Raw genomic sequence first — 21,740 nt, 5'->3', positions numbered from 1 at the left:
ACCCTCATGTTTTCAGAAGTTTTGTTGTTGTTGTTGTTGTTGTTGTTGTTGTGGTCTTCAGTCCAGAGACTGATTTGATGCAGCTCTCCATGCTACTCTATCGAGTAAAGCTGCATGCCCTCGGGAAAAATTGCGGCTGTAGTTTTCCCTTGCTTTCAGCCGTTCACAGTACCAGCACAGCAAGGCCGTTTTGGTTAGTGTTACAAGGCAGATCAGTCAATCATCCAGACTGATGCCCCTGCAACTACTGAAAAGGCTGCTGCCCCTCTTCAGGAACCACATGTCTGTCTGGTCTCTCAACAGATACCCCTCCGTTGTGGTTGCACCTACGGTACGGCTATCTGTATCATTGAGGCAACGGCAAGGTCCATGGTTCATGGGGGGAGGGGAGGAGAAATTATTTTATTCATAAAAAATGAGTCTGGCATCTCTTTAATGCCACCTTCAGACCCCTGCGCACTCCATGTTTAGACACACAGATATATCGATACTTGTATAACTGGACCCATCAACATCTGGACTCCGTGAATTGTAGAACGTTTTTGAAGCTTTTACCTCGAGGGCTTGACAGCAACTGAGCACTTCTGCAGTCCGACAAAGTCTGCAGATGTGCTTAGTTGTTGTTAAGTCTTCGAGGTAAACGCTTCATAAACGTTTTAGAATTCACGGAATCCAGGTACTGATACCTCCAGTTATGCAAGTATCGAAACATCTCTTTGTCTAATCATTGAGTGCACAGTGGCTTGAAGACGGCACTGAAGAGATGCCGAAACTGGTAGTCTAAATAAAATAACTTCTACTTGGCGATTTTTCTGTGGTAAAAGCCTCTGGAAATGTTCAGAGAGCTGTTAGAAAGATTAACGTAACGTATAACTAAAGGGAAAACTTGCCTGTAACTGGCAAGGAGACCTCCCGCAGGCGGATTTCTGAATTGTTTGTTGGTACATGCTGCATCACATAGCAATATCTTTGCAAGTTCTTCGGAAGTGGAGTACAGTGATAAAGCGTCTATTAATACTTGGAGTCAAATTTTCTGCAAAAATACTCTGCCTCCGGTATTGATATGTGGAAGTCATGTAACGGTGGTCGTACTCCTGATTATTTGCCAGATATTTTTGCGCATAGTTTCCCTTCATATGCAAGGAGCGATATATATCACGGTATTTGTCATTCGAAGAAGTTTGAAACTCTGCTTAAAAAGGGCAACTTTCTATAAGCAATAAAAAAATCTCTACTACCTTTGTTTATTTATTTTTGAAACTATTGTGGCCTCGTTACTGTAGATTAAAATACTCAATTGCAACTATAGATTAGCATCAAGTACGCTCTTCGTTCATGTACAACCAGTCGAACTATCACGAATCAGATTTTACACAATCTGGTATTAAAATTCATCGTCAGTGTAGCTAAGATAGTGAAGATCGCATTGCTGTGCTAAATGTTTTCTATTCTTGACGTTTAGAGTTTGTGTTGCCTTTTTATTTCTAATACTTGTTTCATTTTGAAGCCAAAGGAAATCCAACGTTACACCCTGAGAGTAATATTTCTAATACAGGTACAACTGTTTCCAGACAACTACCTTTTTTCTTGTTACATTAACGGAATTTTAACCCGTTTAGTCAACAACTAACTCGTTAGTTTTTTTTTTTATCCTAATATATGTGTAGTTTACGCGACGGGTGTGCAGCTATTTCCTTAACTCAACATGTAGTCTTTCTCGTACGTTGATTCGAGCTGATGACGCTCCGTGGCGTTTTACAAAGTGGCTATCATGTTAAACGCATTTTGTTGTTGTTTTCGTTGGATAATACTGTTCGTCCAGAAGTGTTGTTAAGGACATTTCGCTCACGATAGTTGTCAAGCCCCTCTGTTTGTGGCCTTTTCCGACGCGAGGTCGGCAGATTAGCTATTTTCAGAACGTCGTCCGAGAGTCCTAGAGGCGCCTTTACTGCAAATTGGCAGTCCGCCTTTAGTGTGGAACATGCGGCAGTCGCGCAGATGCAGCCATCCTGCAGTGTAATGTCCCGCAATGGCTCCGGTCGGCGCGTGCGAAACGAGCGAGCAGTGAGGCACAAATGTCCTACTTATTCCTCTGTGAACGCTCGCGCCCTCACTTCTGATTTCCCAAGCAGAAACCTCTCAGAATTTCAAGGAGTTGTGTTTCAAATAAGGCATTATTATTCATGTATCATTTAATATGCTTCCCCATTTAGGAATACAGATACGAGCAGTACTCGAGCTGGCTCTTAATATCACGAAGAAAACTTAACTAATTACTTCCTAAGCAGCTAACGAGCGTCAGGAGCAAGTGACAATACTGCAACAGATAAAACGTTTAAAGACGTACGGAGAACTTAATCCTGTCTTAAAAATCTACTTAACTAGATTGTTGAAATTCTATTGGTGGTTGACGGATGGATGCTGCCTCATTTGTGCATGAGATCGGCTTCACATCGATTCACGTATTACATACATGAAGCTGGAGGAATGTGGCTTCCAAATGGATTGCTATGAATATAGTTGTTGGGACATCAATAAAAATTTTGATATTGTTTATTTCCCTTCGTGAAAACGCATTTTGTTTCAGATGTGTACGCTAGTTAGTAACTTCAATGTTTCAATTTAAAACAGATATTACTTTAGTCGGCGAAAGATTAGGTTCAATGGTTCAAATGGCTCTGATCACAATGGGACTTAACAACTGAGGTCATCAGTCCCCAGAACTTAGAACTAATTAAACCTAACTAACGTAAGGACATCACACACATCCATGCCCGAGGCAGGATTCAAACCTGCGACCGCAGCGGTCGCGCGGTTCTAGCGGTTCTAGACTGAAGCGCCTAGAACCGCTCGGCCATTCCGGGTGGCGAAAGATAGGAATAAGGGACTTAGTGCCGGCGTAATTTTTCGAAGAGATAGGCATGTTATTGGCCGTGAAACTCTAATGAATATACGCTCTCGGTCGTATAGAGAATTCTTTAAAAAAAAAAAAAAAAAAAAAAAAATAGGGACATTATCCTACTTGTGAAAGTTGACACCTCAACACGACTTATTTCCACTACTTTTGTAGTCTTTCGTTGTGTGTGTGTCTATGGTTAAATTCAGAGAAAAAATACTGTTTGTAACGAAAAAATGTTGTGATTATTCTCAGGTAGAAAACGGAAAACAGTTGCATAAGTCGTACAGAATATTACTGGATAAAACGTTTAACAATAAAAGTTCTACGTTGTCTGCAGTTGCTGTTCCTTCTTCTGGTATATCGTAAGTAAAAAGTTGGAAAACCCGAAGGGGATCTTCAAGTACAGTATAGTGTAAGTGGTTACTCGGCGGAATGCAAGCGCAGATGCGAGGAGATGGTGAGAAGACAGAGGCACGCGGGATCGAACTAGTTCTCAAGTTCACCGAAGGATCCAAAGCAGGCAACCCGCATGGCGCCCACCAAATGCAGGTTGCCTAGTAGCGGACTGCTCCTGTGCTTCAAACAATTACAACGTTTATAGATGGGTTAACTCATTGGGCTAAGGCACGGCAAGATAATTCGCTGTCTAAATAAGTCAGTTAGTGAGAGAACATAGGGAAAATAATTTTTGTAGGTGACGGTATCTGATTTTCTCCACGGAAATGGTAGCAACTGTTTTACTTACGGACGACTTGACGACTAGCTATAAATATGTAACTTATTTTTTATTTTTTAAAATACACCAGGTACATGTGAGAGGATAGGCTTCCACGGCCAGAGTTAATCTGAATAAAAGGCTTTTGTGTATTAGAGCGTCATTATGAACCGCTAAAATAGCTATAAAGTCGGTGTTTCGACTAATTTTGCAGTCGTAATCTTCAGGACGACCAGACAGTGTAGTCATCCTGTAAAGGTCCCCTGCAAAATCGGTAGCACCATCGGATTTATAGTACATTATGCATAGTTTTGGAGCTTTTTTGTTCTTGATTTCATGCTGCAAAATGTTTCATAGCTAGTTAAATTCAGGTAAGACGAAAAAAAAAGAAAAAAAAGAAACCAGAATCGTTTTCGTAGCCACTTACAGGACAGAGTGTAAATTTTGCCACATGGACGGAATAATACATTCGAGAGACTGGACGTTTTGCGTGTGGTAAAACATGTGTTCACTGCGCATACCAATTTCTTTGGAGCATATAGCAAGTTATAATACTTATTTCAAACACAAAGCGTGAAGTGATATGCGGTGGGATTAATACTCGGTTGGCCCGTAAGTTTCGGCTTTATTATCATTATTATTGTTATTACTAATATTAGTTGAGGTTTTCACAGAAATAAACAGGAAACGGACAAAAAAAAAATAGTTCAAATGGCTCTAAGCACTATGGGACTTAACATCTGAGGTCGTCAGTCCCCTAGACTTACAACTACTTAAACCTAACTGACCTAAGGACATCACACACATCCATGCCAGAGGCAGGATTCGAACCTGCGACCGTAGCAACCACGTGGTTCCGGATTGAAGCGCCTAGAACCGCTCGGTCATCGCGGTCGGCCAAACGGACAACAAATCGATCAATGATGTATACTGTTTTCTCTGTTGCTTTTTTTTTTTTTTAAATTCTTCTCAACGGTCAACAAGCCGTTCAGTATCTCGGCGGTAGAAATCACTTGGTTTCCACTCAAGGAAATCACTCCAAGCCTTCATTTTCACGCTGTTATTGAGGGAAACGCCACGCAGTGCATTCGAGGTGGATCGGAACAGAGGGAAATCCGAAGGCGCCAAGACGGCAGAATATGGAGTATGTGAAAGCACATCCCAGCTAAGCGTTTGAATGGCTTCCTTGGCGATGTGAGGGTAGTGTCGTGCTGCTATGGAACGCCATGACGCGTTTTGATGGATGGCGTTGTTGAGTCGTCGCTTTACGTGGACGTAAATTTCCGCATATAGTGTTTGGTTCCGATCAAGTAGTTGGTGGTGGATCATGTGCGTCTTTGAGGTCGAAATTGCCGGTTGTGAATCGCTGAAACAAATTTTGAGCCGCCATAAGAGGCTTCGCTTCTTCTGCACACTTCACAAATGTCTCCAGTAGCTTCTGTGGCTTTGGCATAGCGATTAGACGCAAAAAGCAAAGTGGGTCGAATAGGCTCTTTCGTGTCAACTTGACACCCCATCTTAATAACTTGATAAGACCAGAGAGTATGACAGCATAAAAAAGCAAAACACACTCTTTTGTTGAGCACATAATTCTCTGTCGAATAACATAAAACGCGTTGCCAAAACATTTTATTTTCACGCAAATTTGCACTTAAGAATGGTAAAGAGTTATGGGTCAACCAAATACTTCGTGTTTGTACTTCGTATTCGTATTTCATATACGTATTTCGAATACTAACCGGTAGTGGGTTTCCCTTGGCTACAGCAGAAGCTGTTATTCCTTTACCTGGCGACGAACCCCCCACTCTCTCTTTTTCTCTTTCTCTCTCTCTCGCTCTCATTTCTCTCTTTCTCTTCCTCTCTCTTCACTCATTACCGACCTGCTGTGACGCTAGTACCCCCTGAGCTTTTGGTAAGGGGATGCTTGCCTTCATTTCGCAGGAGAACCAGCGCGCGTCGGTGAAGGCGGTGGCGGGCGGCTTGGCGGCGCTGCAGGACAAGCTGGAGGTTCGCGCCGGCTCTCTGCAGGCGCAGCTGCTCAGCGTCGCCGCCCTCGTCAACAACACGGCTGCGGCCGCGGCGGCTGCCGGCGCCAACGGCAACAGCAGCGGCGGCGGCGGCGGTGGCGGCAGCTGCGCATGCGCCAGCGACCGTGACGACCTGCAGGACGCGCGCCTCGACGTCGTGGAGGCCCGCCTGCAGGTAAGCATTCGCTCGCGCTCCTGTCTTACTGCCGTGCACATGCGGCTTACGTAGGGTAGTCCTAGGTAAGGCCAGTTTACGCCTGCCGTCACGTCACGTCAAACATTTCATAATGCATTTCAAATGGCGGTATTCACACGGGCTGTCAACAGACCGTCACGTTACGTCACGCCACCGTCAACAATTGTCGAGAATGAAGTTTTGACGATGTTGTCATTTACTGACGTCGAGAGGTGACATTTAGCGTTCCTCCACAAGCGAGATCACCTATTTTAAATAGAAAAATAATGAAAGATTTACAATAATGGAACAGAGCTGAGGCCTACAATGTATAAATATTAACACAAGTTGTTGAAGCAGTTTTCATCAAGTATAAACTCACCTCTAATGGAATAGAAAGATCTAGAAGTTCATAATGTTATTAGTTGAGTAAGGAATGATAAAGGATAAGGTAAAAAGGCTCTGTTCATTCCCTTATTGACTTTGTTTCATGTTTTTGCATCTGTATATTTTCGATAGAATATAAACGTCAATGTTTTGAAATTTTGTTCCACTTCTAATCACTTCATCACGCATGAATGATCACAACATTCGTTGTCAAGTTTACTTTGGTCATTAATAAACTTTATCGCTCTTAGTTCTTGAATTTCTGTACTGCACATTTTTTGTCACGGAAGGTATCCCATAACCTCACTTTCACCGTTAGGTACTGGACTTAAGCGAACTTACGCGACGTGACGAGACGCCCAGCATGAATACACCCTGACGTGAAGTTCCATTGACTTCTAGAGTGAATCGACCTTAAAACTAGTTGACATTTGACAGCGAGTGGGCTAGGCTTTCCCCTCGAGCAATATACCAAGTGGACCCTTCAGTGTGCAAAGCATTCCACCTTCCAGTTTTCCAAGTATTAAAATATCTCTCTCACTCCAACCAAAATGAAGAACAGATTCTTTCACGTGCTATAGAGATATTTGTCATATGGAACGCAGAATTTTTCCTTGGCTTTTGCAACAAATAAGACTTTAAGTTTTATACTTCTTTCCAGATAATATTCATGAGCTTGTAAAAACACATCCTTTTCTCGAAACTCACGTGGCGCACCACACGGCTCACGTATTATAGTTTGTCTTCCAGTTTAATCAAGTTTGAAGTTTTCTGACTCTTCTACACTTCGTTAAAATTTTTCATAACAATTACAATTTTTCATAACACGTCATTAAAACACAACAATCCGAAGGTGGTCATTATTCATCTCAACTGGTAATGAAATGAAATACAAAGCAGATTGTTTCTTTGAAAGACAAATACAAATTCTCCAGTTTAAATGAAGAAGGGTGTTCAATTAAATTCGAGGATGAGGGTGAGAAATGGACTATTGTGTTGAAGACACTGTTCCGTTAACTAAATAGGGTGATTCTGGGAACGCCACATCATGGTAAATTATTTCTCTCACCAGCTCGCGAGATTTAGACAGTAGGACAGGGTGGAATTAAACGCAAAGACACCGTTACAAGAGCTCAATACTACTAAACACCCCACCAGTTCGCGTTTCTTAATTGATACTTTTTAAAGAAAAAATAGCTAAAGCAGTTCGAAGCTGGATATGATACACCAGAGGTGAAGATCAGTCGCGAAGGAGCGTGTTCTTTTCGTAGTTGCCTCGTCCGCTGTTAACGTAGTATTATTTTTCATTTCTGTTCCTGGAAGGTAATTACGAGTCACGTGGCGGACCAGGATAATGAAGCCATTTCCAAAATGCGAAGAAAATTGTAAACGCAGCTCTTATAGAACTGCATTGTCGTCAATCTGTTATCTGTCTGTCTGCCTGTCCGACTGATAAGAACCATTTTTCTCAGGAACCGAGCAGTCACGTTCAAATTCATGTCACATACTAAGGTTGATGATCCCTTGGCGGTGCAAATATTTTAACCTTCTGAGTCAATGCAAACAAAAAATACGGTCATTTACGTCAGATATTTCGATACGCTAAAACTAGCTCATCAAATCCTATAGAGTACTTCCGGTTGACATAGAATCATTAAATAAGGCAAGAAGCAAGGTTTCATTGTGAAAGTAAAGGGAAAAATCCGAAATTGTTAATACATAATTATATCACACAAAAAATATGTGTTTTGTCGTTTGATGTCTAACTTCAGACTAGGAATTAAAGCATTCTCGAAAGTCTTGGAATCCTTGGGACCGATATCTCGCAAGTATCGATGGAGATAACTGGCAAAAATCGCAAATATTCTCGATAAAATGGATATTCTGGATAAACTATCTCAGATGTGCGGAACCTTCAGTGTTCGAGTTCTACTCGAACTGGCCAAGTTTACTTTACTACTGTACACGATATCTGCACGATACCTCGTAAAGCAGCCACTCCTTAACTGACGTAAGAGGCGACTGGAGAACAGTCTAGTGGGTAGTCGGATTATTTACGGTAATTTGTCGTACAACCGCTGTTGAAAGAAAAGGTATAATTGAGGCGCGATGTTTTTCCGGAAGGGCAAGTAAGCCGCCACTGTGAGACGGCACCGACGGGCCTCCGCCTCCGGCGCGCGCTGACCGCCTCCGCCGCCAATTTGCCGCCGCGGACCGCCCCCGCTCCGCCCCCAGGGCCCTCCCCCACCATGAATAATTCCGCAGCTCATCCAGGCGACAGCTGCCTCCCCACCCCACCGTTCGGTATTCCTGCCGCACGTAAAGACCGTCCGCAATTACTTTCCCGGTTTCCTTTTTCGGTGCCGCATTTTTGTCTCTACTTCATCATTTCCTTCCGCTCCCATCTCGTTTCTCCGCTGGAAAGGAACTACAGTTCTAGAAATTAACAGCCGCCAAGCAGCGTGTGAAATTGGTTTGACAGAGCTGCCATTTGGTTTCTTTCTCATCGGGTCTCCTGCAGCACTTTAACTTATTAGGACAACTGTGCTCGAGAATTTAAATAAAGTTTTTTAAATTGCAAATGGATTGATATTTAATGGAGACTGATAATACGACGTTTGGTAGTACCGTAATCCGCTGCGAGCAGCAGCCGCGTTGCATGACACAGAATAATACGCGCCTCCTCTGAAATGAGTTATCAAGCAACTTCTGCCTGTACACGAGAAAATCTACGTGTATTTCCGAAACATGTATGGCAAAATGGCCGCTAAGTATCTATAAGACTCTTTATTCAATCTTTGCCCTAAGTGCACGAGATAGGCTATTATGTAGAAGTCTCTGTTTCTTTCTTAAGCCCAACCCCAGCGAAGAGAGACCGAACAAGAAGAGTCACAATTGCGAACACAAAACATTTTCCCTTATGTGTGTTCGATAGCTTTGATAAACTATACATATTCAGTCAGGTAATACAGGAGGACGCTGTTAAAAGCGTTCAGCAAGAAGTAACTTCTTTGAGTCAAAGACTATTGTCCAGTACAGCTTGAGTCAACCATTTCACTGCCATTCGGACATATTTGTCCCTCGATCGGTTGTCAGTGGCAATTTGCTGAATGTTATTGCTGTGTAATAATTTTTTCATAATGCGGGGCCACAGTCATAATATATTTCCTTAAAGTCAGTACCGCCATTAGACTGTTGTTTATTTACAGTGTTACATTTACACTTACACTATCATGATTTCGGCTTCAGAGTGCCATTATCAAGTGTTTCAAGTGTTATACAGTGCCTAAGATGGTAAACTGTCGTATTTAAAATACACTATTAGACACATTGTCTATAGGGTCGATATTTCTGGCAAAGCCTACTGCTTTGTTTCACCACTGAGTATACCATCTTGATGAAACAAAGCTTTTTCTTCCGAGTAGTGGTGGTGTGGCGCCGCTCCATGGAATGCATTTCTGTTTCCTGTCCGAAGGGATGAACCCGTGTCTCCTCACGTGTGACGATATTCGATAAAAGATTATCACGATCAGTCTTGTAACGCACAATCAATTCCGCACAGATAGTCCTTCGCTGCTCTTTATGGACTTCTTTTAGGCGGCGAGGAACCCAGCGCTCATACATCTTTGAGTATCCCAACTGTTGCACAAGTGAGTTGGCACTACCAACAGAGACTTCCAATTTGATTTTGATCCGTCGATCTCCTCGAATGAGAGTGTCCGCACGTTCCAACACTGCATGAATCACAGCTGCGTGCGGCCGGGTGGCACCGGGAGATCAAACACATTTGCACGACCTCGTTGCGACGACGACAGACGCCTCACCCAGCGACTCACCGTACTTTTGATCACTGCCAAGTCTCCGCAGACACACTGCAAGGGCCTGTGAATGTCTGTGATGCTCTGGTTTTCCGCCAGAAGGAACTCAGTGACAGGTCTCTGCCTGGCATTTTGAAGGCTACGCATAGAGCGCCACCTGTCGGAACTTCATGACACTCACTATAGGGGCTGAAGCAGGAATGTCCCAAAACAAAAATCGTATTATTTCAATCGAAATCGGACAAAAGAAAGGTGTTGCATTAATTACTGAACGCGTCGTATAGGAATAAATGTCGTCGCAATTTGGGTGCTCTACGGGATCTAATCAACGATACATGGCTTCAACTGAATATGCCATGTCTGAAAAAATCGATGAACTCTTCCTCGTCGAGCTGAGGCTTCCATGAAGGCTGGGGGCGGTGTTACATGTAGTCAGCATGATGTCTCTTGGAGTGTACCTGCTGCGGACGTCGCCAGTGAGATCAGACCAGGGCCGTCCCAAACAGCTTGTGGTGTAGGCAGCTGCACCTGGACTCAGGGGGTCAGGCTGCAGGGTGCCAGGCTCTGCGAGCCAGCCCGGAGCCGTAAATTAATTTGCAGCGCGCAGAGTGGCCGGGGTGACGCGCATCGATTGGCCGCGGGCCGTAAATCACACGCTGTCCGTCTGCGATTAAACGCCGCCACCGCCACCGCGCCAGAGCTGCTCGTCGGGGGTCGGAGAGGAGGATCAGCGGGTGGGGGTGGGGGTGGAGGGGGGCGGGGGGTTCAGATTTATGTCCCGGCACCGGCCGCCACCTGGGCGCCTGCCGCGCTTACAACAGATCCCTGTACCTGACCACTTGCAGTCGCTCATCTCGAGCTTCGGCGTAATAAGTTGCAGACTTACAGGATGCACGCACGGATCTCCGATTGGTAGCGAGTCACGTGCACTGCACTTACCGAGCACTTCATTCACCTTATTCCCTGTACACAGAAACAAATAGACTTTGACGTATACTAGTCTTCCAGTGGTTGACTCTGTCTGATGAAAAGTATTTGGGAACACATACACTATTTCACCAGGAGATGTCACGAGAGAGCTGGTAACAGAACTGTGCGTCGGTCACGAACGTGGACCAGTCACTACGTGTTACTGGAGTAACAAATCCGTGAGGGACATTCCGACCTTCTAAAGCTGCCTGAGTCAACTGTTGGTGATGGGACTGTGAAGTAGAGTCGTGAGGGAGCAACCACAACTAAATCAAGTCCAAGCAGACTTCACGTACTGACGGAAAGGGACCGTCGAGCATTGTGGAGGATTGTTGTAAAAAATCGCATGAAAGCAGTGGAAGGAATCACTCGTGAGTTACAAAAAGCTAGAAATAGCTACTACCACAGTGACAGTAAAAAAATGAGGTATGATGGTCGAGCTATACATTTCTGTGCTCAATGTTAAGCGACGCTTGAGGTACTGTAACGAGTGAAGCCAATGGACAGTGGATGACTCGAAATGGGTGATGGGTGATTTCCAGCCATGAGTCACGCAACACCTTGTGACAACGCAATAGAAGGTTTTGCGCGTGGCGAACTCATGGAGAACGTTACCTGCTGTCATATGTAAGGCCAACAGTGAAGTATGCAGGAGGCGATGTTCAGTACGGGGATATTTTATCGCCGTGTTGGGAAGAAGCGACAACCGGCGGGACACCCGATCTCAGCCAGATGACAACGAATCGTCCGGCAAATCTAAGAGATTACATGTTGTCTCGAGTTCAGTGTGAGGTCCCCTTACTGCGCTGAAGAAACGGATATGAACGTATTTCATATAGCATTTTGCACTGCACACAGTAGAGAAACAGGTCCGGGAGGATGATTATTTGTAACAGTAAAACAATGGAGCCTGACATAAAGCAGCTTCTGTTAGGCAGTGGTTTGTGGACAATAACATTACTGAAACGGATTGGCCTGCGCAGAATCCCCATTTGAACCCCGTGGAACATCTTCGGGATGAGTTAGAACGTCGACACGCCCCAGCGTCCAACGTGACTGTGTTTTGTAGTTTCGACTCTTCAGGAAGATCAGTCGGCAAGTCATCCACGAACACTCGTACACATCACTGAACGTCTCCCCAGTAGAGTTCAAGCTGTCGTAAAGGTGAAAAGTGGACTTTCGTCATATTAATGCCAATTAATTGATGTCCGGGTAATTTCGACCAGAGAGTGTACAAATAAAATATAGTTCCCATCCATCATTTCTGTTTAGGGCTTCCGGAAGGTTTGCCGTGGTTATAAGGAAAATATTGGGATGGAAGTACTCCGAACTGCGACTCCCTCTGCCCTCTGATTCCACGTTGGTCATTACTCCAAAAGACCACTGTACCAAGAGAATGAAAATTATTTTAAAAAATATATATTTCTGTACTGTTCGGTTGGTTACTCTTGTAGAAGGTGTAATCAGATCTGAAGGCTGCTCGAAAAACCGAAGTTGACCATCACTTTAGAAATACATGTAGTCCAGGCGTACAATGAAATTTTTTATACAGTCGTTGATTGCGGATTTTCTGCAAAAAAAAAAAAAGACGATATGAAGATTTTTGCAATCATTACGCTGTCTATTTCTGGACTATACAATTTCGTCTTCATTTGTTCATCTACTTCTTCTGATTAATCGAAGTTCGCACACGTTATCCAAATCAAAAAGGCAGTTAACTGATCAGAAGTACCTCATTTCATTAATCTCTCACTCAGCTTTCTAAAGCACAATGTATATGCGGTAGATGGGCAGGAGCTGTTCGTGTAGCCTTCGCCCGCCCCCCCCCCCCCCCCAAAAGTCCGTGCTGGGTGCAGGAGGTGCTATCTTTGGGCGGCTCGGCCATGCGTGAACGCGGCTAACAATTCTGCGGCGTCCGCTTTGGAGCCGCGCCCGAGACGGTGGGCGCCAGGCCCACGGGCTGCGTGAGGGCCTAACGGTTATGGCAGCGCGTTATTGTCGGCGGCGGCACATTTCACGAATGAACAAGTTCGCAGCGCTCCGCGCTTCTAAGGCGCCTCTTAAGGTGCTCTCGGAAACCTTTGTAGCTCTCAGGGAACTTCGTCTGCAACTGTCGGCGAGCCGAATATTGCTTTAATAAAACGTTTTGTGCCGAGGCGGGCGACGCAGACCACAAGTATCCATTCTTTGTGTTAAAGAGCTCTACAAAGTAAATGTGTTACGGGGCTGTGCCAAGTAAACTCAGAGTCGTGGTCATAGGAGTTCAGAGAGCAAAACTGCTTGTTGTAAGAAAACAAAACCCCGTTTACATTTTTAACTTTTATCATTTGGAAATTTGTGGTAAGGTTCTATGGGAGCAAACTGCTGAGGTCATCGGTCCCTAGACTTACATACTACTTTATCTAACTTAAACCAACTTATGCTATGGACAACACACACACCCACACCAGAGGGAGGACTCGAACCTCCGACGGGGTGAGCCGCGCGAACCGTGACAAGCCGCCCGTGACCGCGCGGCTACCCCGCGTGGCTCTTATCGGTCAAAGGGACTGGCTATGGTCATAAAATTGTCTGCAGTACTGTCGTTCGCAAACAAATGTGGAATCCGTACATTATATGGTTTGACCGAAAAATTCGACGAAGGTCTCTGTAGTGTCTTTTTAGGCGAATCGCATAGAGTGTCCTTAACAGATGGAATTAATCGATTCTCAATTTTTCTGTGGTTGACTGCACAGTCGTTTTCGCCTCCACATATTTGTTGGCACACTCTCCGATTCACTTGCTGAGTTACATCTGACAGATTTAATTCTTCCATTTAATAAAGCAAAGCTTAATCATACCACCTGTGGGTGTAGCGCAGTGATTATGAGAGAGGATTCAAACCTCCGTCTTACTTTCGAGACCTGTTTTCTCAATTACTTAATGCGATTACTGCGATGTTGCTTAAAAGGCGGCTGGATCAAGTGCTCCGCTTCTAACGACGTTGAATAGTTGGAAAGGTAGCCTCTTATCATTTTCATTTAACTCTTGTTTGCGACACGTGAATCGTTCACGTCGCCCGCCCTCGAAGCTTTCGAAGCGACTCACGACATCCCGCGGCCAGAACCGGTGAACTGTTGGCGATATGTAATGTGCAAGACAAATTACTCTACGTGCTGCTTCGCTAATTTAATTCGAAAATTTTTTTCCCTGGGCTATTATACTATCTTCCACATCGGTCTAAATAAATGTCACAACCATCACGTTGACCCGGAAGACAGGTCTAGACTTCATGGAAGCCAATAAAAGCACTCTATTTGTCTTAATACTTTCAGAAAAATATTAACTACTTTAGAAAGTCCATTGCACTGGGAAATAGACACCACTAACTGTCCATAAACCACCTCCACCTGGCTCCTAACAACTTCCGCGTATAATCTCCATAACAGCACATCTACACTGTTTGTCTTTAGGGCAACAATTGCTACCACTGAATATTCTAAATGGACTGAGGCACAGAGATCATCTGGCGCCAACCTATTCAACTTGGTTCTGGAGAAAGTAAGCCGCGGCAACGGTCGAATCATAGAAATGGAAATGATGGGAGCAGACCTAATCCTGACATTTACTGATGATATTATGATTCTTAGCGCCAGGTGGGAGCAAGCTTGCGCTAATAAGTCCCGATTTTTCAACAGTGAAAAGAAAACGGGGCTGATGGTCAGTGATGATAAAACAAAATATCTCGTCGTATCACGCCATCAAGATCTCCTTCCTTCCTTCCTCTGCTGTCGACGGACATACCTTCGAAAGAATCCAAGAATTCCGTACATGCTATATAATAAAATAATAAAAGTGAAGTGACGAAAGAGGTGCATCGCACGTTCTTTATCTGAACAATATTACAGAAGAATATGATTCCCGTGAGACTGGTACGGGCTGTACTTTTATATGGTTCTGAAACCACCAACGACTGAATGATTAATTTGTGCCTTCGAGAGGATGGTACTACGAAAGATCTATGGACCCGTCTGCAACACCATGGAAGGTAAATGAGAACGAAGAACAAAAGGAGACCTGTACCAGCGGTTTCTAAGGCCACGCACTGACCAAATATTAGGACGGAAGAGACTACAGTTGTTTGACCACATCTTTCGAGCTGATGGATCCTTTTCTAACAGAGTCCTCCGTGCTCAACCTCCTGGAAAACGTGCTAGACGTTCCTTCTCTAGCGTGATTTTTTCTTTCGTTTCCTGCTGTAAATCTTAAAGACCCGTTAATGCAGTAAATGATGATGATAGGGCAAAAATCACACGGAAACACCATACTCAAATGGCATTAACTGACTTGAATTAAACTTCTGCAAGTTCACTTTGTTCGTTGAAGATCATCTTCACCTTCGCGATTAGGTGTGAGGCCTCTGCCCACTTTATCGATGTGAGGTCACAGTCTAACTCAACTCTCACCTAAAACAGTAAAAGGACTAAACTGAATTACACATTTGTCAACAACAAATAAACACAATTTCGATTTTTGTAGTGTCCATGTATTTGAAAAGCAACTTTGTTGATCACGAGTGTTCACAAACGCTCGACTTCAGAACATGAAGTGTAAACATCCCGAATGGCATACAGCACAAAACGGAGAAGCTGCTGTTGATTGTCATGCATGTAAAATATTAATCAATAGGTTTGGTAATTTAAAGGAAGCAATGGAAGAACATTAACTATATTAAAGATTAAAAGTATGTATTGCCAAGAATATAAACAAACATAGAAGTACATACTTCAACAAATCTCGCCTCACTCTGAAGATGTCCGAACGGTATTCGGCCGAAATGTTAGAAGAAGTGTAATTTACACACGACTACGTTCGAAATTTCATGGTGCAGTCATTGCGCCGCGAAATCGTGAAGGTGCAAATAGAAGTACATATTTAAGAAAGGTATTTGATAAGCTGTGTAGAATTTTACAGGACAATGTAACAGAGTTAATTATTCTGGTGCCTCAAATTTAAAAAATAAAACGAAAACAGTAGGAGCAATAGAGTTACATACGTTCAATGAATAATTTGAAATAATTGTACATATACTATTGTGTTAACATAAATCGGCGGTTAATGTAATTCACATTGCTGCGTTATTATTACAAACTATTAAAAAGCTTTTTATTGTATGCGGGATCACTTAAAGAAACTAGAATGTCGGCACAAGTAGGGAGCTCTATATTCAGAAGTTGCAGTTGTTGCAAATACGATTGTGTGTGCCTCTCCCATTTCGCACTTGTAAACAGCATACGACTAATGACATGTCTGCAGTATTGGTGCAGTCACAGAATTGAGCCGAAGTAAGTCTGGTTAGATGAAAGTGCATCCGAAAAGTTCCATCGTTGAAGTTCATACGGTACACAGTGGATATCAGCCTTGTGGATAGGCGAACATCGCGAAACCAGGGTCTACGCGGGATAAAAGTCTGGCCTCAGTCGTGATATCTGTCGCTCAAAAGCTGAGGCGCGTTCCAGTCCTCTTACCATTAGTGAAAGACATTCCGTATGGCCAGACAGTATAATTCAGAAGGTAAATTAAATTTCGAAATTTTGTGACTACATTAGCGAGGATATCGACTTTTTCTTTTTGAAAGCCCATTTAGAAAGATTTCGGGAAGATCGGCCCTCGATGTTCAGGATGAACGTCCGAGCAATACCACCGCACAACGTCAAAGGTATCGACATGCATGATACCCACTACTAACAAAGCCTACCTTTGCACGACCTATCGCAGGCAGCAAGACATCCGCTGCTGCTCTTACCACCCGATCTAACTAACGCAGAGGATTTTTTCCCTTGGCTCTTGCGTTATCACTTTTTTTCCTCTGCCCTGCAAACCGCTACCCTTCGTTCGACTTCGATCCAATCTATCTCCAGATGAGTGCGTATTAATGGTTAACCTTAACCAGACGTACGCAAACATCGCAGTACCCACATCCTGCGACACTTCACTTTAGTGAAAACTAATCCTTATGCAGAGGTGGCAGTAGACCTATTGAGTTGGCCATTTGGCCATAATGCCGGTGTGGGCGCGCAGGGGCTTCACCTCTTAATAATGATAATGATAAAAAAGCATGAACGTAGCCGCCATGCTCCAGACACCGGAAACAGGCTTTTGCGTCCACCACAGTCATAAGAAAGAGGAACTATTGGGTGGGGCGATTAACTATGCTACTGGTGACACAATAGCCAATCCCAAATTGCGCCGTTTCATGTGAAAGGACGTGAAGAATATACGTCGCTAGTCAGCTACGTGCATCAGTCTCACCAGCGCAGAGTTTCTTTGGGAGCGACTCTGGGAAGAGCGGCTGCCGGATAACATAGCGGGCGGCATCGCTCAGCGTCGCGGCGACGCGCCCCTAATGCGACCGCGTGCGTCACTGTCGCCAGAAAAACACCTGCCACTCGCCGCGTCGAGCTAGTCCGGCGACTGGCGCCAGCGGAGAATGCGCGGCCGACAGGGCGTCGCCAGAGAAATTGCTTCCACGCGGAAAATGGGCGCCAATTCTCAGGAAGCGGCGCCACGCCTGATTCGCCGGCAAATTCCCGCCCTTGGTGGGCCGCTACTGTATGGCTGCGGATTTCGCGGCGAATATTCCGGCGGAATTACACGGCGGCCCGGCAGAGGAATGCGTCTGCTGCGGAAGGCGGCCTCCCTTATTCTCGGCGCGAGATTGCATTCCGGAGCGCCGCCGCCGCTGCCACCACTGCCACCTCCACCACGGACGCGCCACGCCTTTACCTTAGGCAAACCTGCGCCGATCCCTCCAGAGTAGCATCGCAGCGGGACAGTGGCTATCTGTGCAACGCAAATGGAATTGAAGTGCCGGTGTATTGGCAATGTGAAAAGCTTTTTCACCCCACTTTTCAATTCGACCTGAGAGAAACAGCGCAATGTCTGACACATATCTGATGTATACCATATGATAAAAAGTATCCGGACGTCCCTATGTAACGCGGAACTCACCACTAGATGTCACGAGTGGCGGACCCTCCAGTAAAAAAGGAGGCTGGAAGCAGTGGGTTGTGGGTAAAGTAGTAACAGCGGACGACTGATACGGTCGCAGGTTCGAATCCTGCCTCGGGGATGGATGAGTGTGATGTCCTTAGGTTAGTTAGGTTTAAGTAGTTCTAAGTTCTAGGGGACTCATGACCACAGATGTTAAGTCCCATAGTGCTCAGAACCATTTGAGCCATTAGAGTAACAGCGGAATGGGTCGTTCACGTCAGTTCAGTGAACTCGATCGTGAAGTGGTCGTTGGATGTCAAATGCATAACGAACCATCAGGGACATTTCAATCCTTCTAATGCTTTTAATCAGATGAAACTGCATGATCCCAGAGACCTTTTCAAGTTTCAAACATCTGAAGAGCCAAGAAAACAGGTACACCTACCTAACATCGTATAGGACGCCCGCGAGCACGCAGAAGTGCCGCAGCACTACGTGGCATGGACTCGACTAATGTCTGAAGTAGTGCTGGAGGGAACTGACACCATGAATCCTGCAGGACTGTCCATAAATCCGTAAGACAATGAGGGGGTGGAGACCTCTTCTGAACAGTACGTTGCAAGGCATCCCTGATATTCTCAATAATGTTCATGTCTAGGGAGTTTGGTGGCCAGCGGAAGTGTTTAAACTCAGAAGAGTGTTCCTGGAGCCAGTTTACTTCTGTTCTACTCGATGACTTTCCGTCTGTTACTACAAAATGGGTATCAAAGGCAAATTTAAGCTTTGAGTAGCTCCGTTACCCATATCCGAGTAGTGTAGCTGGTAGGGCAGTGGTCGTATGAAAGATAGATAGGGCTTCGAATTTGTGTTGGGCACAAAGCTGTATCTTATCACGAATCATCTGCTGGTAATAGAATTGTGTGCACAGTGAGGGTGAGAGCCGGTCTTTGCGTTGTTGCAGGTGGAGAACGCGACGGCCAACTACGTGCTGGGAGCCAGCGGCAGCGGAAGCGGCAACGACAGCGGCGTGGTGCAGCTGGTGCAGCAGCTGACGGCCGTGCAGAGGGACTACCGCCGCATCGTGGCCGGCCTGCCCAAAGGTCAGCACACACTCACTAAGAGCCGCAGCCGCCCTTAAGTCTTGCCGATCCGCACGACAATTTCTAAATTCTCGCCTATATTACTGTAGAGTTACCGGCAGTTAGCCAAAAAGTATCAATTGCGACATATTGCCACATCCGCGAAGTGTTTCAAATTTTACGACACGGGACTGGAAAAGATGTTCCCTCTACGAAAACATCGTTTGTGAGTTTCCTCTCTTTCTTAATGATGGTAAAAATGTGATCTGAACCTCAATGAACGAGATAGTTGCATTGTTAAGAAACTCCCTACCCCCTGTCTCTGTTGACGCGAGTGCTCGGCATCTAATGAACGCACATTGACCTGTCGGGCTTTCCACCTTCTGCGAGTGAGCGTGCCGCCGTGTTGACGAGAGGTTCGCAGAAGCTCATCTCGCCACCAAACGGCGGACGGCACGCATATGTGCCCACTTCTGGAAACGCGTTTCTCGGCCGTGGCGACGGAGTTCCCCGCCAGCTCCGGAAAGACAAACAATTTCGCCGCAAGTGCGGTCGCTGCAAACACAGCCCTACGTGGAGGCCCCGCCGGCAGCCGAAGGCGGCCTTCTGGCGCTCCTCCGCCCACACCACCCACACAAACACCAGCACCAACCCCACAAACACCCCTACTGCCCCACAGATCCCAACCACCCACCGACAGGCGATATTGCCGTCCCTTCCCTGGAGTGTCTCCTCCGGACATATATACCGCCATCCATATTAAGCTGCCACAGAGATCACATGCGCCTCCTGTTCTAGTTCCGTCCTACACACCGCTAGGTCTACATCTAGACCTGCTCATTGCAAGACACCATACGATGTGTGCCAGAAGGTTCTTTTGGTACCACTGTCTTTTCCCTGTTACACAAGAGCACTCCCGTCGCCTGTTCTCGTTCTGTCGCTACATGCCTAATATAACTTACGTTGTAAGCAATTTCTGCATCAAATTGTGTATATATCGAAGGACACTGTACGATAGGGTCCAACCGAATGGGGCAGTGCAGTTGTAGAGGCATTGACCTAGTATTCGGGAGTGTGGAATTTGCTCTGTCCGGCTGTCGTGGTTAAGGTTTACTGCGGATTTTCTAAATTATTTCAAGTAAAGGCCGCGATATATCATATACATCTACGTCACGTTCCGCATGCCACCTAACAGTGTGTGAAGGGGGGTACTTCTGGTACCACTAAATGATCCAGTCTTCCCTGTTCAACTCGCGGATGTCGCGTGGGAGGAATGATTGTCGATAAGCATCTATATTAGATAAAATTTCTCCATCTTTCTTGTCGTGGTCATTGCATGAGATGTATGTGGGAGGAAGTAATATGTTCGTTGGGCAACACCGCCCCTGGCTGGCCACTTGAATGTGAGCGCGCGGCTCTCTCACTTGTCTCCTTTCAGCATTAAATAACTCTGGAACGCCGCAACATATCGAATTTTTTTTCTTAACGTTTATGTCTCAGTGCAACGTGCCCTGCAACATTCCTACAAGCGTTTCAGACATTAACTGATCGCCCTGTATATGACGTAAACGCATACGGTTGAAAGTACACGATACTAGAAGCAAAACAGTCTCAGTAAACATAGGGGCGAAAACGCATACCTTAAGAGCTACGAGCAATTTTTCATCTTCGATAGTGCGAAGCAATACTCTTCTACCGCAAGTGCTTTGTTTTCCGTATTTTGGGAACTGGTATTATCGACCAAAAAAAGAAAAAAAGTCCAGTAAACATGTGTTCTAAACTGCATTCCTTCAGAGCTATGAACACTTGTTCATCTTTCCTACTTTGAAACACAACTCTTCTAATGATCAAGTGCTCATAACTTTTAAGGCATGCGTTTTAGAGAACATGTTTGCTGGACATTTTTTTCTTACTTTGGTCCATACTAGCAATTACCAAAGTATGGAAAGCAAACAACTTGCAGTAGGAGAAATTTGTTTCACAGTATCGCAGATGAAAAATTGCTCGTAGCTCTTAAGGTATGCATTTTCGACCCCTATGTTTACTGAGACTTTTTTGCTTCTAGTATCGTGTACTTTCAACTGTATGCGTTTAGGCCAATAATTATGATACACCCTGTCCATATACTGCCAAATAATGTCAGAAGTTGTTAGTGAAAACAGGTTGTAATAGTATATTATAGCATTTGGCGTCCGACGACAGATTACAGGAAATGCTATATTATTGATCAGATTTCACTTGTCCACAGTCCAAAACATACTGCAGTAGCTTTACCGCTGGAAACACTTCGAGGTATGTTATGAGCATTTCTTTTCATCGTCTACCTAGCCGAATAGCAAGCTGTACCCAGTAGTGTTATAAACTTGAATCTTAGTCTGCAAAACCGCAAAACACAATTTATTTCTGTGTTTGCTGAAGTATTATTTTTGTTATTATCTAATTAGACGCAGGTTACCTTAGCGTCATACCACATCTGGTCGACAGGCGGATGAGACCTTACACGCGAAGGGAAAAGTGAAACGTGCGCCAGTTTTGGATTGTGCCTTTCATTTTTTACTTTCAGAGTTGTGGCTTACAGCTTTCACATTGAGACGTTACTGTGTTGCGTACACAATTTCTTAGGTAAACGTAGCTGACAGATACATTTTAACCACGGCAGTCAAAGGCATGACTCTTTCGCAACCGAGAAGGTTCCCTTT

At 44.8% G+C, this 21,740-nt stretch overlaps 1 protein-coding gene across 1 annotated transcript in view; it reads left to right on the top strand.

Moving 5' to 3' along the window:
* LOC126436452 (protein scabrous) overlaps positions 1-21,740 on the top strand; it is a 214,869-nt gene that overhangs the window by 173,525 nt on the left and 19,604 nt on the right. The window contains exons 5-6 of the mRNA XM_050090470.1: positions 5,556-5,816; positions 18,924-19,062. Coding sequence (XP_049946427.1) covers positions 5,556-5,816; positions 18,924-19,062 — 400 coding nt within the window. The remainder of the gene's footprint in view (positions 1-5,555; positions 5,817-18,923; positions 19,063-21,740) is intronic.

This window comes from Schistocerca serialis, chromosome 1 (genome assembly GCF_023864345.2).
Source record: "Schistocerca serialis cubense isolate TAMUIC-IGC-003099 chromosome 1, iqSchSeri2.2, whole genome shotgun sequence".
NCBI classification, from domain to species: Eukaryota; Metazoa; Arthropoda; class Insecta; order Orthoptera; family Acrididae; genus Schistocerca; species Schistocerca serialis.
Note: the sequence above shows the minus strand (reverse complement) of the source record. Positions and strands in the feature narration are given on the sequence as shown.